Here is an 18786-nt window from a genome sequence, read left to right as displayed (position 1 = left end):
GCACCAGAGAACACATGCATTATGCTTGGATGGTCGCTACTGAGCTAGACCTAAAACTCTACCATGACTCAACAGGTCTCACTAGAAATAATCAAGCTTCCACTGCTGTAAAGAGTCATTCAACAAACAACAAAATTGGCCACAAAATGTATTGGATGGATTATATTCAACCAGCGCTGCTGCTGTTCTCTTTTCAGGGATAACACTGACAAGCTACTGGGAAGAGTCCAGCCAATTGCTGCATATTATGATTATGAACACTTCTATACAGAGGGTGTAATCAGCTCTATACATAAGGCCTGAGCTACAGCCCATTCAAGTCTTTGGTTCCTTTATTTATCTCACTTCCTGGCCAGGAGTGATGGTCATTTGTTGTGAGATTGACGGGGAGGAGTGCATTTTGAGAGGATGTTTGTATAGATCCATTAGTCATATCAGAAAGTTAGTTCAGAAACAGTAGCCTGATGCTTATTTTTCCAGTCTCCAATAAGCAATATTTAAAGATATCCTGGCAAAGTTGAGAGGTCTGAAATTAGACCAACTTGCCTTGGTTTGCTGGTCCAGGAACACATTGTATCATTTCTTTGCTGTGTCTTCCTGTTTCATTTTTGTGAGCAGGAAAGATATTGGATTTTGTAAGACTCATACTCTCATAAGAACTTATAAGACAAAGAAATCTTGTATCATTGGGCTTTTTTTTTTTAATCCCTTTAAAGACTGGAGCTATAGATGCCCCCTCAAGCATTTATTAGTTTAGATTCCAAACAACAAGAACAACCCAGGTACTTTCTTTTTCCACCTGCTATCCTGACCCTGTGTTGTTGTGAACTCAGTGATATTTGCAGTCCTGCAGGTGAAGACAGGGTTGCCCTTTCTTTTGTATCAGCTAATGCAATAAATATTCATGGAAGTTGTGCAGTTTTCAGGAATTACATCACAGCTGACTGGTTTATACTATGACTCTAAACCCAAGTATTATTCTCTCTGTTTCACAAATGTGGTCTTCAAACCACAATTTGAGGACTTCAGTAACGCAGACATAGGTTAGGGGTTTGTTACAGGAGAGGGTGGGTGAGATTCTGTGGCCTGCATTGTGCAGGAGGTCAGACCAGATTATCATAATGGTCCCTTCTGACCTTAAAGTCTATGAGTCTATGAGAATCAGATGTGTCAAATGCCTTCCCTGAGGCCACACAGGGTATGTCTACACAGCCTGTGGGAACACACTTCCCAGCCTGGGTCAACAGACCTCATGCTTTAAAAATAGCTGTTTAGACAGAGCTTTGGAGTTGCAGCTCGGACTCTGATGCCTAGGGAGTTGGGTGGGCTTCAGAGCCTGGCTGAGCCACAACTTCAATGCACTATCTACACAGCTATTTTTACAGCATTACCGCAAGTCCCACTCACTGAAGTCTCGGTCAGGAGGCTCGCCGCCATACGCTGTATACATATACCTGTAGTGACTCAGTGTCAGAGTCTAGATTAAGCCTCAGGGTTGTCTGGCTTCCGGTGGTGTACTCAGACCCTTAGGCAATAGAGTATCAGCCAGTCTTCACTGTATTCAGGAAGAATGAAAATTCTATGGCATCCACAGAAACAACATAGTAGTTTAGGTGACAAACTACTTGACTTACACACTGTATAATTTAGTTTACAGGCCAAAATTCCTAAAGGTGCTTCAGTTTATCTTTAAGAGTCAGTTCATTAGGAACTGCTATGTTCTATTAGATGCTAAATCCTGGATGCAGTCATTTGGTGATCGTTATGGCATGGCAGCAGCAGCAGCAATTGAAATAGTGCAGCCAGCTTTACATTCTTCCCCACTACCAGAGCTGATGTCAGCCATAGGCTGGGCTGGATGGAACTGCTAACACTCAGTTCACTTTTAAAGCCTAGTTTGAATATTACAGCACCATCCATGGTTATAAACCCAGTTTGGGTAAATCTGAGATTAGGCCTCTGTTAAGGGGTGCATGCACCTTTAGAGAACCCCTTGTGTCAGTGCATAATTTCACTGCATCCTGGGCTGCAGCGCCTCCTGCAGGCCTCATGCCTCTCGACAGGTTTTCCATGGCTCTGCCCTGTGGCCAAGTCACTTAAAGTTCAAACCCTGGGTTACTCAAAGTTCCAGATGATGTAAACAGAACATCCTTCATCCCTCCTTCATCCCTCCTGAAAGACTCACAGTTCTTTCTCACTCTCAGCAGAGCACTCACACATACACGAGCTTTGCCCCCTGGGAGTCCTAATGCAACAGCAACTGGTGTTCCACCCCCCTGGGCTTTTTCTTTTAGTCCTTGTTTCTTGTATGCCCTGTCTCAGGGCTCCCCTACAGCAACCTAAACTGCTTCCTGTGGGTCTCTCTTGTTCCCTGTTCCCTTTTTGAACACCAGGCCCAGGACTGCCTTCCTGGACGCCTGACCCCTTGTTCCAGGGACCCATCACAGGAATTAGCACTATTTCTGTGACTCAACTCACCACCTACAGTCAGACCCAAACAGCTGGGCCTCTCCCAAGGCACATCACCAGTTCTCCTCTCTGAACCAACAACCAGAGGTCCCCTATTGTCTCTCTTCCCCCCGGGTCTCTCACAGTTTTTCTTCTGGGCTCCCTCAGTTACCTCAAAGACCTAACTAAGGGCTCTTCCCATACAGGAACCTACACTTCTTCCTGGAGGCTCCCACACAGCTTACACACCAAGGCCTTCCCCACCAATAGAACTCTCATCATCCTGGGATTCCTCTTCCGATCTGTACAAGTCAGCTGCTCCCTGGCTAGTTGGCTAAAGAGCCTCCACCTGGAGCATCTACGTGCTCCCAAGTGTAGTTTACATGGCCGACATAGGCTAGTTAGGCCTTGGTTCTCCGTGGCAGCCTCTCCTTCACAGAAATGATGTCAAATTATAATTATAACTTCAAGTGGATATCCAAAACATTTAGGTACTTAATCATTTGCATTTCTCTAAGTATCTGCTCTGTCTAAATTAGATTGTTTCAGGAGCAGCTGTAAAGCGAGAATTATTGCTATCAAATATTCTGACATCATCTGTTTTAGCACTAATTAGTGGGGGTGGGGGTTGAATGGATTACCTAAAACTTATCTAACACCTGAAAATGATCCTCTACATTATACGTCATTAAAAAAAAAGAGATTGGAAAATATCTACCAAGCATTCTCCAAACAAATTAACTTTCCTAGCATGACATCACCTACAGGAAAATACAGTGGCAGCCTTGATTACTGCAAGCTACCAAATAGCTACAGAGTTCATTTGTATTCATCAGTGACTTCAACATTTTGGGACATTTTTACTTCAGTGGAGTTACACCAATCTACATCAGCCAAGAATCTGGCCCATTAAATCAAGTTCTTTGTTTCTACCCTAGACATTTGCATGGTTTCTCTACTAAATTGATAGGATCTAGCCCTTGAAAAACAAGTAGATGTGGATGATTGATATACACATACACATTAAAGTTGCTATGTGCAACTTAGAGTGAGCTGGTATATAGAGGGACCAATATATTTTAAGGAAATAAATGACAAATGTTTGAAAAATACATGATAAGCTTATTTAACGGACATTCTCCCACTCAATATTATATTTGTGCCAAAAGTTTTATATGGTACAAAATCTTCCATTTGTACAATAGCATAGGATTCTTTGCTACATTATTGGTAAAGAAATACATGGATTCTACAAGGGGCATGCATCCGACGAAGTGGGTATTCATCCACGAAACCTTATGCTCCAATACATCTGTTAGTCTACAAGGTGCCACAGAACTCTTTGTTGCTTTTTACAGATCCAGACTAACATGGCTGCCCCTCTGATACAAGGGGCATTGACATCAAAAGAAAAAAGGTTCCTTAAAATAAGGACAAATGGTTACCCTATTGGATACAAAGTAATATATTTAAGCATTGTTAACTGGTACCTTATTAGGGCTCTGTTTTCTGGTGTTTTTTTTCTGGGGGCAGAGGGAAAGTGATATTATATTTGCTTATGTAACTAAATAACATATGAGGAGAAGCTCCTACTTACCCAGGCAGGGCTGGATTAATGCAAGGGCTTTAAGGGCTGCAGCCCAGAGCCTCGGGCGAAGGGGGTCCCAAGCAAGCTGCCTGCATGCCATGGCCCCACGCCACTCCCGGAAGTGGCTGGCTGCTGGCATGTCTCTGGCATGGGGGAGGAGTAGGGCGGAGGCGCCATGCGCTGCCCCCATCCCCAGCACCATCCCTGTAGCTCCCATTGACCAATTGGGAACCAGCCAATGGGAGCTGTGGGGGGCAGCACTTGCAGGTGCGAGCAGTGAAGGAGACATGCGGTCCCCCTGCCTGCAGGGGCGCGCAGATACGTGGCAGCAGCTGGCAGCTTGCAGGAGCAGCATGGGGCTATGGCAGTCAGCCTGCCTGAACTCTGCTGCACCGCCGGCTGGCCGGGAGTTGCCTGTGGTAAGCACCTCCTGGTCGGAGCCTTCACCTCGCACCCCCTCCTTCACCTGAACCCCCTCTGCCCCAGGTCAGAATCCCCTCCTACACCCCAACTCCCTCCCAAACCCCGCACCTCTCCTGCATCCCAACACTCTGCCCCAGCCTGGTGCCCACACCTGCACCCAAACTCCCTCCCAGAAAGAAAGAAACGAATGTAACAGCTGTTCCAAGGTAAGCAGTAGGCTATTTTGTGTTAACAAGTATATTTTACATGTTTTAAGACTGAAATGTAACCACAGGACAGCCTTATGTTAATTAGAAGGCAAGTTTAGTATAGCGTTAATAGCCTCAATGCCATAATTGTGATCATTTTGTTCTAAATTAGGAAGACGACTTGTATACAGGGGCCTCACAAAATCTAATAGTCCCGGGCCCTGTACCCAGGTATGTAAGTTGCGTTCTACAGCTCCCTGTAGTAGAGTTACCGCCAGAACCAGAGGCTTCTTATACAAGGAAGGTTAATGTGAACTCTAGCCAATGGCTTTTGGGGAAATGCAGTTTAATAACTAAGTAACCATTTTGTTGTAGACATTTTATTGACTAAAGTAAAGAATGTGGTTTTATCAAAGGAATTTTATATTAAAGGGTTTATATTAAACAGTCTGCAGCAGCTGCAAGTTAAGTAGAGGAAGTGGTCATATGAAGAAGGAGAATATAATATTTAGGTGATGGATTATGTGTAATCCCTTCCTATAAAGAGGGCAGAGTTACACAGACAAGGAAACACCTTTTAGTAGAGTTTAGAAATTGCTAAATCTAATGTTGAAGGAAGTAGAAGTCTGAGCTTAGCAGAAAACTGTAGATCATTGATTTTATTGCTAGTTTGTATTATAAATTAGCCCTCAACTCTTTAAATTAAAGTAATATTTTAGATATTTGTTCTTTGTAATAATTTTGAAATAAAAAGACATGTTTAAATACAATCTCTCCATATATCTTCAAGAAAATATCCCTTACAATATCTCACTTTGCTTATGCTCTACGGTCCAGTAATACATAAAAATTGGTACGATGTGACCTATATATAGGCCTGAAACTGGCATTCCTAGGCATAGCATAGGAATGTTACAAAGTAGGTCCCTAACTCTGCAATTTTACAACCAACTTCAATAGAGTCCTCTACACAATCCATCCACCCATTGTAAACTGTAGGATTCCATCTTAACCTAGCCATCAAAACCAGTCTTCACTTGTGGCAATACTAAATGTGAGCTAGAACAGGTAAGTATGCCTCCTGTACATTACAACAGATGAACTGTTTTTCTAATGGTAAAAGAATATTATTGTCATAATACGACTAAGCCTGGGCTCCAGTCCCTCTACAGTGCTAACATGGTTATAGAACTGAAGTATTAAAACATCTACGGTGACTGAACAATAATAATAAAAAATCACGTTTGTAGGTTACAAAGCTATCCACATAAAGAGTCTTGCTCAATCAACGGACAGAGCAACGTTTTATTTTAACATTCAGAAATCAAAAGAACAAGTTCATGATTTATAATGGAAAAATCTCTCACTGTAACTACAGACTTAATGGAATGTATATCATTCTAGGTATATTATTATGAATTTTCCTCAAACATTATATTTGACACGTAACAGGTTTAATTTTACTTCAGTTCCATTTAGCTTTAGTTTTAATGAAAACTTGAGACTACCTAATGACGTTTTTGATTTTCCTCTAAAGGGTTTTGTTTTTTTTTACATTAGAAAAGAAGCAGCAATTTGCTAATACTGTAGATAGTGACACATTAAATGAGATTTTTCTATAGCTAGGTATTTTTATCATGTCCATCCACCTTCCAGACCATCTTCTTTCTTCTGTTTATGACATTACATTGTTTGCTACAGCAATAATTGCAGTAGCAATAGTCTAGACTTTCCTGAACTTTCTTGGATCAAGCAGGTGGAGCAGAAGAGAAAAAGAAACCAACAAATTTAAGCACCAAATGCAGTATAAAGTAAAAATGTGTACAGAAAACTAAGAAAAACAAAAGGAGAGATGACTGGGGTTATTAGTTAGTTATGATACAAGAAAGAAGTTATGGGTTTGATGCTAGAATCATTGGGTGAAGCTCCATAGCCTTTACAGGAGGTCAGACAAGGTGAACACACTGGTCCCTTCTAGCCTTAAAAATGTATGACTATTATTCTCCTTTAAAATGTTCTCCCCTGTTAATTAACCAAAAACTGAGGAAGACAATTGTCTATATTCTTTTAAATGTTTCCATTAATGACTGAAGAGCAGATTCACCCCTGCACTGATACCAGCACCAGCTGAGGGAAGACCGCTTGTGCCTCCCCTATTTAGGGGCTGTAGGAGCCAGTTCAGCCTTTGGTACAAACCAAGGCAAGCCCTTAGGGCTGCTTTCACTTTGTATCCATACTGTAACAGTTTGTATGGTCTGCAGGTCTGACCTGACCACACCTCCTCCCACTCCCAGCACAACCAAGCCCAGTTGGCACGAAGATGAAAAGGGCGTTCCTGCAACAGAGGTATTTCTCCCCAGGACTTATGCCTGTCCAATGGCCCCTGTGTTCCAGCTAAGCTAGCACAAAAGGGTCTTAGAGCAGTGATGAACATGACCCACTGTCTCCTTCTAAAACAATTACAGGTTGCATAATATAAACAATTCTAGTTAGATACGAACCTAGCCATACCCCTGAATTCAATCCCTCCCAAACTTTTAGATTCCAAAGTTCTAGCACAATGAAGAGAGGCCAAATATTCCTATATGAAAGGTAAATTCTTCTCTCATGTATGAGCTTCCAGTTCTTTGAGTGGAACTTGCTCCTAACACTAAGATATAGGGTTTTTTGGGTAAATGATGCTTGTATAAAACTGTAGTTCAGACGGGCGGTATGAGCTCTACCAGCAGCGTCAGAGACTTCTGCTACTATTCCTTTAACTGCAGTTTGTGTAAGGAGTGAATAATTAAAGGAATAATTTGGCTCATTTATTATTTGTTTTATTAACTGAGATACCAGCTTGTTTTGTCTTCTCCCTGAAGTACCAACACATTTGGAGTTCACACTTTTAATATTCAAAGTGTCTTAATTCAAGGAACAGCAGCTCAGGTCAAGACACTCCTATTCCAGGAAGGTGGTATTGTGAACCCTGTCACCTATGAACTCAGAATCGAGTATTATGTAATCATTCATTTGGGGCAAATCTGGCCCTCTTCTCCACTGCCACAGAAGGCCAGCACCTTTCATGCACGAGCAATGCAGATGGATTTGGGGTAGCCAGGCAGAGGTGCACGCCCTCTGCACAGCTTGCAGATCAGCTCTCTGGTGACTCCAGGGCCACATGGATCACATGGAGATGGGGCATGGCCAAAGGTTTCAATGTTGTTAGATCTCCAGGGCTCCATCACAGAAGAAGAGTATTAGGGCAATAGGATTGCTACAGCCTGCAAAGCCATTCCATTCCCTGCCCCACCACATCCATATTGCCCAAACCAGTTATTCTGGTTGGATTCTGGGTTGATGACTTGCATGTTAATACTTAATCAAACAATTACGGTTGCTGATACTTCCAAAATATTGTTTTGCAGAGGACCCTCCACTGATAATCAAAAGGCAAATGGTTTCAGACTGAACTAAGGTGTTTCATCTTGGAATAATCTGCAGAACTACATATATAATGCTTGTATTTGAAATGCTGACAGAAAAAAACAAGCCAGCTATGCATACAGATGCAGCATGCAGCTATTAAACACAACCTAGCTTCTTATTATTGAAATTAAATACAACAAAATAAAAGTCATATGAAACTCAAAGATTAATTTGAGCCAGTTTGCAGGCCAGAGAAATCCTCATGGTCTCCTCACAAGTAACAATGAAAGCCTTATTGAAGCCACAATTTTAAGATGATGAAACTGAGATGGAATTATGGGCTTTTTTGTGCTCCCAGGGGTAAAATTCTGTTCTGGACTCACAAGCATAGCTCCCATCGCCTTCAATGAGAACCGTGCATGGACAACTAACAGTGGAATTTGACTTTAGAGTTATGTTCATTTCCCTTAACAGACACCATCTTGTACTTCACCTATGAGAAGTCAATTCCCTTAGCTAATTAGTAATTAATTTATAAATAGAGATTCTTCTTCAGAACCACGATACATGTTGCAGTCCTGCTCCACTCACCCCATCCCTGGAAAAACACACACTTGTTTTAATACCACTGTGTGCGGACTGAAATCAGTCCCTTTCCTCACTATTTCCTGCTTTGAATAAATATGGTCTTTAAAGAGCTCCCCTGAAACAATTAACATTTTAGACTCAATTCATTCGATATTCTTTGTAATATTCACAATCTCACAATGAAATCGGAGAGGCTGAGGAAAGTGCCCAGCTGGTCCTATCTGTCAAAATAATATTTTTTTCATTTTACAATACTGTAAAATGTTTTAGCTTTAACAAGTCCTATAGGAGGAACAATGTTTATCGGGTTGGCTCCTACTTACAATATGGGCATATTTTGATTTTCAGATTCCTTTTGGATTTGATAAGCCTCAAACTCCTTGCATTGCTTTACATACTCTCAAAGGAATTAACCTTATTGCTTTGATATGCGGTATAGAGTGAGGCTGTTTTTTATTACATTAATTAGTTATCATAATAAAACTGACCCAATTTACTAATTAGAGACCGTTGAAAGAAAACATTTAATCTAGAGGCTAGTAATTGCAGAGAACCTTACAAAACACTAAGTCAACTTAGAGTCTACACCAATGGAAGTCCCTATAAAGATTGGTGGTGGTCTCCAGTGATATAGAAACTCCATCAGGTGAGGTTGTGGCACAAAAAATGGCTGAAACACCTCTACCACCAGGGCACTCGCTGGAGTTCACAGGGGCCAGCACTGTCCCAAAAGCATGCAGAGTTAGACAGAATGGTCAAATAATTCAATGCATGTAACCAACTGTCTTTGCCAGCTGGTTTCCTAAAGTGCCCTGATCATGACTTAAAGCTGACTTCCACTGAATGAACACTGCAGGCAAACAGGTGGTAAAAACTCTCCTTCCCACACTCAGGATGAATCCTCACCCTGGGCACAGGAAGCCTAGTAATTTATACCTTCCTGTACTGCATCTAATCCTCTAAATGCTGTAATGTACCATAGGTTTTAAATTAAAATCAATAATGTTCCTTCTGCTATTTACACACTAGATAGCATCTGTTGCATAGCCTTTCAAACTCAGCATATCAAACCTCCCCATCCGAAGGCTAGTGCTGTTCCCTTGCTCCCAAAACACTGAAGAAGGAAACTGTTATTTAAGTAACATACATATCTGAGCGTAACATATACTGACATTAGCCTTTAGAGCAACAGCCATTCTAAATAAACTATTAAAGTTTTGTGGCTTTAGGAACACACTGGCTAATGGATTTATTCTTCGGCATTTAGATTGCCTGCATGTTGTAGATGTTAGCTTAGTGACAATATAAGCCTCTAAAGTGTTTTAAAAAAGAAATCTATGCAAGACAGGAATCATACAGCATCCCTATGAATATCGAAGACCCTCTCAATATAGGCTAATTCACCTGCACACCCAAGCAGTGTGAATTACAGTACCTCAGACAGCTATATACTTACCTAAATGTACCACCATTTCCAGGAGAACAAGTACCAGCTCCAAAGGGAACCATTTCTAACAGTGACATAGCTATAGAAATGCTGATTCTGAAGATAGTACATGCAAAATAATGTCACAGCATAGTGGGTAGTCAGATACAAGAGGTTATCTGCATTTGGATTGGGCAATAGTTATTTTACTGCCCATGTGTCTCTTAAACAAGGTGACTGAATCTAATAATTACCATATATTTTAAAAAGACATTTCATTCTGCAATACTAGTAACTGCTTATAAAATAATTCTCCCCTGTATTGATTAGTCACATTCAAAAGCAACAGATCTGTTCCAGGAAACAGCACAAAAACAAGGAGAGGATCTACTCACATTCCTTTGAGCCGTTGCCACATTTTCTCAGTGTGTCCTCCTATTTGGTACTTTAAAGAGGTGTCTTCCAGTTCCCGGGCTGTTTCGGTAGCTCTAGCCCCCATGGTAATTGTCCTACAGCAACACAGGTACAGTCAGGCTCAGCAGCAAGTAAAAGCATTCCTTAATCCACTACAAACGTCAGAGGAGCCACACGTTACACAGGAGCAGCTCTCATCTATCAAAACATTTCAGAATTACAAGGAATTCTAAGGAAAGCTTCTGGCTGAATTGCTATTCACTCTGATAGACAAATCCACTCTTTCTCCCCCTAAGCATACAGCACTATAAACAGCTCTTCTGACCTCACAAGTCTACTCCATACATGTGAGCCAGCTACTATACTACTCACTGACTGACGGCTCAAGCTCTTTCCCCATGCACTTCGTTTGTTGTAGGGATATGCACTGAAGCACAAAAGCTTCCTTAAAATGTATTAGAATTCATTGCCATGCAGGATAAATGCGAATGACTTTAGCAGTCCAGAAAATAATTTATTTTTTTTTTTTTGCTGTGCAGGTTGGAGAAGCAGGCTGCAATAGGAAAGCAGATGGTAGAAACCAGTATCAGCTGCACCACCGTAAGAAATGAATGCCTGCTTTTGTCTCTTTAGATGATCCTGAATTGGTCTTCAATGAATAAATATCTACCAGCCTCTTAACAACATAACTGAACAAACGTTAAGTTGGGACTCTAAGACATGTATAAATCCCTTCAGAAGAGTAATCAGAGAGCTCTACAGGTTGTTATTGAAGGAATATGCTGTAATCATGACTATTCACCTTCTCCTAGCAACTCCACACAGTAGGCAACTGTCAATTTAACTGGTAGAAAATGCAGCAGCTGCAAGACAGCCTGCTCAATGAATCCTTTGGGACAATAGCTTGCGTGTGTCAAAATCTGATGTTGAACTGTTTGTGCATGCCAGAGAAAAAATTAAGTGCATGTAAAGAGCAAAAGGAATGAGAACTAAGTGGTCTGCCAGCCATGCAGCAGATTGCCAGCTCTATCTCTACAGTGCAGACCCATGCATTTAGTTGCAGAGCCAAAGCTGCTGTTTCAATAGAACTGGGGTTAGCGCTGCATCAGACTATTTCATTGCTTGCTCAACTGTGTTTGCAGAGCTTTTCAAAATTCGATCTTTATTTTATAAACATCTTCCTTCTTGTTTTGTGAATAGACACGGATCTGCAACTCTGGAGGAAGATCCAAATAGTCCCAGATACCACTAGCTTGTCTGTGCAGCAGATTCAACCACAGAGCATTGTGTATGTTTAAAAGTAACAAAGATGTGAGGTTATGTGAGATCTCTATCTGAAATGGCTGGCAGAGATGGGTGAAAATGCCAAGGAAAAAGAAAAAGAACAATCCCAATAATTCACTGTCACTGAAGTTCCCCTATCATTTCCCTTTATTCTCCTCATAAGTTTCCTAATACTAGGATGATTTCCTCTCCATTAAAATATATTTTTAATATCCCCCTTATGTCCTATTAATCTCTATTCTGTACTGGCTCCTCCTCTTTCTTCACTGATTTCTGTCAGAGAGAGATCATTAGCTGATGCATTTCATATCTTTCCAAAGGTTTCACCTCTCACTTGCACTGGTTTTAAAGTGGTGTCGTTACACTGGCTTCACTAGAGGTATTCCTGATTCCACTTTCTCTCTTATGCCTGTGTGAATCAGACCCATAGATTTCAATGGGGCTTTTTAAAAAAAGTCAGCGCATGATCCACACCTCCCCTTTTGCTCGCAATGAAGAGTGTCACGTGACAAAACTGAAGCACCACAGAAACAATCACTTTCTTTAAACACTGTACAAAGTACTTGATTAGATTAAGGAAGACAGTAGGAGCTGTAACACTGTCCTTCTTTTGCTGCTGCACTGAACTAGGAACTTCTTCCTAGGGCTTGGCTACACTGGAGAGTTGCAGCGCTGGTGGAGGCTTTACAGCGCTGCAACTTAGTAACTGTCCACACCTGCAAGGCACATCCAGCGCTGCAACTCCCTGGCTGCAGCGCTGGCTGTACACCTGGTCTGCTTGGGGTATAACGAGTGCAGCGCTGGTGATGCAGCGCTGCTCGTCAAGTGTGGCCACACACCAGCACTGTTATTGGCCTCCAGGGTATTAGGAGATATCCCAGAATGCTTTTAACTAAATTACTCTCTTTGTTTTGTTGTGAACTCGGGGCTCTGGGAGCTGCTTATCTAAAAAACAAACACAGCTCTTGTTTGCTGTGATCAATCTGTAACTGACTGTGAACAATCAATTGAGATAACCCACTACCTTGCTGTGAATGAGGCAGGGGGATGAATGCTGTTTGCTTGAGGAGAGAAACAGCGGGGGGGGGAGAGGGGGAGAAAGGGAGTCCATTGGAGCAGCTGCTTATCTGGTCTGCAGGCTATTTGCAGTTAAGAGTAAATGAGGGGTCGAGGAAATTTTCAGATTTTGCAAGGCAGGGAGCTGACACAGAATTTGCAATGCAGGGAGCTGACACACAGTGTTGGCTCCAAAAATCCACTCTCTCTCTCTCCCCCGCTCCCTGTCACACTCCACCCCACCCCCCTCTTTTGAAAAGCATGTTGCTGCCACTTGAAAACTGGGATAGCTGCCCATAATGCACCACTCCCAACAGCGCTGCAAATGCTGCAAATGTGGCCACACTGCAGCGCTGGTAGCTGTGAGTGTGGCCACACTCCAGCGCTTTCCCTACACAGCTGTACGAACACAGCTGTAACTCCCAGCGCTGTACATCTACAGGTGTAGCCAAGCCCCTAGAAACCTCCCAGTCCTGTTCTGCATGGCATCTTGATACAGTTTTAAAGAAATAGTATACATATCCTCACAGGGAGTAACAGATATGAATCACTAGCACTAATGTGAATTCTTCCCTGCCCCCTACCTCTCACTCCCCCGCATCTGAAGCAATGCAAAGAAAATAATTATGTATTCATACAATCCTCCAGGGACAGAGGGAAATTTTAAGCCCCTATTGTTCCTCATAAGGCATTCTCTGCCCCTGTAGTACGATTCTATGGTGAGAAATAGTGCCAGCTCCTAGTGGCAGTAACACTATGTTTACGCTGTTCTTTCTCCCCAAGGGAACAGGAGGAATGGTTGTGAATATCACTTTTGATATTCTGAAGAGGAGGAAATGTTGCTTGTTCTTCAGGTGTTACGCTCCAGTTGCTCCCCTCAGGTAGGGCTGAGGTTATGTGCAACCAAGACAATACTGTTATACATTGGGAAACTGCATTGAAGCTGGTGGGTGTAACAGCTGCCTTTCATTCAGGATGAGTGTAAAAAGCAATTGAGTTCCTTTGTGAAACCAGATGGCTGAAGCAATAGGAGCACCTCACAGAGCACAGATGCATGGCAAGGCTTGAGTAGAATATGAACCATGTGGCTCAAAGTAGTTTCTCTAAGGACTGATATAGCAAACACAGGGGCTAGAAGATTGATTGGTGGAGTTTTGAATATTTGTGTGAAAGAGAGAGAGAAGCATCAAGAAACACACAGAAGCAGACACAAAGAAGATAGTAGAAAGCCAAGGAGACAGACAGCCCAAGCACAGAGTGTAAGGTCCAGAAAAAAAGCTAGAGAAACAGCTTTTGGGACAAAGTGATGCAAAAAGAGGCTTAGAACAGTGAGCAAAACAAACCACTTACTTGTTTAATTCCTACTGTGTTCAGGGAAACAGGACTGTACACATTCTTTCTAAATAAACAGGATTGGATGACAGATATCTGACTCCATTACCAAAACGTGGAGCCAGGCACATAGGGGTAAACAGGTATTATTCACCCACTATTTCCACTTTCAGGAACATAGGTAGGAGTCAGGATGGATGGAGAACAGACAGAACCTTAGATCTGCCCCCATCAACCCGCCGGTCAGGAGGACAGCAATAAAATTACAACCTCCTCCCTGATCAGGTGAGAAATTATGGCTGCCTGGGCTGCTCCCTTATGGTGGGCTGTGTTCTAGGCAAAATCTAGCCTAAACTAGTTCCAAATACTAACCGGTGGGCAATTATTTTAGGAACAGGCATTTACCCAAGGGGATAGCAGCTGAACTGATGAGTGTTTTTTTTAAATGTAAAGTAATAGATGTTTTTCTCTGGCTTCTCCATGTTCTTGTTCTGGATAACTTGTGTCATGCTCTCAGCTTGCTAGGTTTTAGAGCCCGTTCTCCTCTCTCTCTTTAAAAAACAAAAACAAACAAAAAAAACAATCTTTTCATCCCTTGCCTGCATCTTTTTTAAGTTTAGCTTTATATTCCTGGGTTAATCTGATATCTATTCATTCAAAACAAGTCTCTGGGTATTAGGCAAAGTTCTAGTGATTCAGTTTGGAGATTTTAAAATTTCTTTTGCACCCTGCTCTATCCCCCTACCTAAGGCCTGATAAAATTGTCACTGTGCCACTTAATCCTCAAACAAGTACTTATATCAGATGCTGAAATAGAACATGGTATACCCCCCCACCCCTTCCAGGATTCAAAGTACATCCTTTCCTTAAGAATAAAGGGAATGTTGGCTTTAGGAAAGAAAGACACAGTGTCTTAATATACAGGTAAAAAGGCAACATCCTTCCTTGTACTATGAACATTGAATAATAATCAAAGTTTAAAATTACACAGAAAAATCCACTTTAAAAAAAGGGGAAAGCCTGCAACTAGATGGATTAGAGAGTTGGCCACTGGAATAGGATAAGGGCTAACACAGGTTTTGATGAGGAGGATTAGAGATTTATTTTAGATAAATCCTTTACTCCTGAAAGGAAACAAAACATGCCACATTATTCATTATTCTGTTCAGTACCTGTAGATCAAAACTGGCGCAGAAAGAGAAAGTAACAAGAGACCTGAAGAACTGATTTCATTATCGCTCATCTTTTCAAATCTTACGATGCAACCTTCCCTAATCAGGAGAACTGCAGGAGAGACAAGAACTAACTGAGGAATTTAAAGTCACTGAAGTAAGCAAGGCTTTCCCTCCAGCGAGGGGCGCTGCCTCCCTCCACCAGAGTCTTTCAACAACATTCGTAACTACACATCGCAGTGTGGATGCAGCCAGCTTTCACCGCTGCATGTAGCTGCACACACCCTACATGCTGCCACCAGTGGTGTGCAGTGTAGATGTAACCTGGGGCAATGCCTAAACTTAGGGCTGGTCTACACTACGAAGTTAAGCTGACCCAACTGCATCACTGACGGCTGTGAAAAATTTCACACCCTGTCGAATGTAATTAAACTGGCCTAAGCCTCACCGCATGTGAGGCTTCCAGGGAATTTTTGTCAGGCAGTCTTCTCCACAGACTCTTCTTTCTCCTTCTGCCTGTATCCTGGTTTTGTAATCACATACAATGCATATTATCATAAACAAAATCCATGGTTCCCCTGCTTGCTCCACATCTGCTTCCTCTGAACTGATGTAAAGGGATGTTTGAGATAAGAGAAGAGGATCTAGTCTTAAAGTGCACAGACCTAATGTAAATTGCAAAACTGGCACCAGCAAACTAGCCATGTTACAATTGTGACAGTGTATCCCATAAGGCTTTATGGGGGGTGCTTATAAATGTATATATGCTATAACTGGAATAGAGTTTTGCTACATATGCCATGTAACATATCTATGTAAAGGTTATGATCTACTGGTTATCTACTAGTTGTATGCAGGCACCATTTGCGTGTTCAGAGTTATGAACATTAGCTGTATAATTGCTTGATTTCTAAGTAGCCTTAGTTAGAACATTTGGTCACTTCTTGGGAAATGATTGTACTCAATCAAGAAGCATTTAACAGACAAAAGAGCTTGGAAGACTCCAATCCACAAAAGAAGTCTACCTGAGGACATTCAAGATAGCATGTGGGTAATGACTGCTGCCTGCAGGTCCTGAGTCATGCATGGGCATGTGACTTGCCCATGTGATTCAAAATCTCCATTTTGTGACTGGATTCTACACAGGGAGAGGAGGGGGGTCTCCACCCACAAGAGAGAGTCTATTTAAACCCCTGGGAGACCTCTCCATTTTGGTCTTGAGCTGGCTAAAAAAGAAGCCTCTCCACCCCCCAGGGTACTTAAAGGAAACTGAAACAAAGAACAGTAACTACAGGGGGTGTGAGTGATTGCTGGACCCAGGCTAAAAGGAGATTAGCCTGTAAAAGGGAGCATTCTGGAACTGGTAATGATCTTATCTGTATTCAGTTTGATTAGACATAGATTTGCGCATTTTATTTTATTTTGCTTGGAAACTTACTTTTTTCCATCTGTTACTACTTGGAACCACTTAAATCCTACTTTCTGTATTTAATAAAATCACTTTTTACTTATTAGTTAACTCAGTCTGTATTAATACCTGAGGGAGCAGACAACTGTGCATATCTCTCTATCAGTGTTATAGAGGGCGAACAATTTATGAGTTTACCCTGCATAAGCTTTATACAGGGTAAAACGGATTTATTTGGGTTTAGACCCCATTGGGAGTTGGGCATCTGGGTGCTAAAGACAAGCACACTTCTGTGAGCTGTTTTCAGGTAAACCTGCAGCTTTGGGGCAGGTAATTCAGACTCTGGGTCTTTGTTGAAGTAGACAAGTGTGTCTGGCTCGGCAAGACAGGGTGCTGAAGTCCTAAGGTTGCACGGAAAACAGGGATAGAAGTAGTCTTGGCACATCGGTTGGCAGCTCCCAAGGGGGTTTCTGTGATCCAACCCGTCACAACAATAATTTGTGATTTGTGCAGACTGCCCACAGAATAGATGTTACCACTGACAATAGAACTAAGTTACAGCAACTTGACGGATTTACATAGATGGCCCACTCAGTAAACTGGCACTGATTAAACTAACTAGCTAAAAGAGTTGGGACTGATACAGACTCTCAAGCAGACTGGCACAGACCAGATTACCTAGATAATGGGAATTAAAAGGAAATATACTTTTGGTCTTAAAAAAAAAAAAAAGCTTTTGCATTTTCTTTTCTTCCACAGCAGTGAGCTCTTTTATATAGTTCCCGCTAGTAACCATGTGCATTATGTCCCCAGAGGTTTAAATACAGTATTGGAAAAGAACCTCCTGTTCATACACTACTTGCATTGAGGGGTCACTAGTCTCATAGGCATTAAGGACTTGGGGCCAGATTTACAAAGGTATTTAGGAATCTAAGGATGCAGGTAACAGCCTAGTGGGATGCTAAGCACTTAACTCATTGAAATCAATAGGAGTTAGGTGCCTATGTGACTTAGGCACTTTACAGACCATTTGGAAAGGGCATAGGGATAGGTTACAATAGCCAAGTCTAGAGGAAACGCTGGCAGTATTGTGGGAGTTGTGATAAGCACATTATACATGTAGAAGATGTGGAAAGACACGAGTTCAAGGTAAGAGATAACCGAAGATTTCAGATGGAGATAAATTGAAATTGAGTGAAGGAGAAAGAGAGGATAGAGTAGAGCTTGATGACATTCTTCATCCCTTCCTCCTCTCCAAAAATAAATCTCCTCTATGCCTTCGAGACATTTAACTGAAATAAATTAGAAGGAAACAATACATTTTTGGTCAGATCAAGCAGAAGATGACTAGGCAGAATCATTAAGGTATTTGGAGCAGATACATGGATCTCTGGCCCAAGAAATTCATGAAGGAATGAGAAAGGTCACATATCTGAAAGATTTGGGGGTTAACATCTTTATTTAAAAAGCATGTGTGCTTAGTACAGTAGCTGTGGAAGTACAGCAGGAAGGACTCAAGAAGCAAATACTACTTTTGGGGAACATCACTAGTCAAATGGTTTGGCAACAAAATTGATACTCTGAGCTTTGGAAACTCTGCCAGCACTGCACTGGATGTGAAATGTATTACACAACTTCAAAATTACCATAGAGAGGGGATCAGAGGTATAACCTTGTGCTCTACAAATACACAGGAACAGAATAAATGTTCTGGGTTTCACTGTGTCTCTTTTCAGCTTCCACAAACCGGCTGTATCAATTGATAAAAGTCTCTTCCATCAACCTCCTTAGGTGTTTTCATACAGCCATTATGGAGTAAATGATACTCTTACCTGAACCCTTCTGACTAATAAAGTACCTTAAAACACATCAATCTAGACATTCCAGAGCCATGACTGACATTTCAATAGGACCCATGAAAAAACTAATTGCCAAGTGATCGCTCTCAGCCTAGAACAGCATAGGGGAAATGCAGGGAAGGAATACGCAAAAGGCATTAAGAAATCTGGGTTTGACACAGTGACTGCCAGCTTCTCCCACTAAACCAAGAA

General features: G+C 41.8%; 1 protein-coding gene across 1 annotated transcript in view; it reads right to left on the bottom strand.

Moving 5' to 3' along the window:
* Positions 1-18786, bottom strand: part of LOC120374529 (calcium/calmodulin-dependent 3',5'-cyclic nucleotide phosphodiesterase 1A-like) — a 200810-nt gene that overhangs the window by 151612 nt on the left and 30412 nt on the right. The window contains exon 3 of the mRNA XM_039494314.1: positions 10465-10578. Within this exon, the coding sequence (XP_039350248.1) occupies positions 10465-10578 (114 nt within the window). The remainder of the gene's footprint in view (positions 1-10464; positions 10579-18786) is intronic.

This window comes from Mauremys reevesii, linkage group 11 (assembly GCF_016161935.1).
Source record: "Mauremys reevesii isolate NIE-2019 linkage group 11, ASM1616193v1, whole genome shotgun sequence".
Taxonomy (NCBI): Eukaryota; Metazoa; Chordata; order Testudines; family Geoemydidae; genus Mauremys; species Mauremys reevesii.
This window is presented reverse-complemented; position numbering and strand designations above follow the sequence as displayed.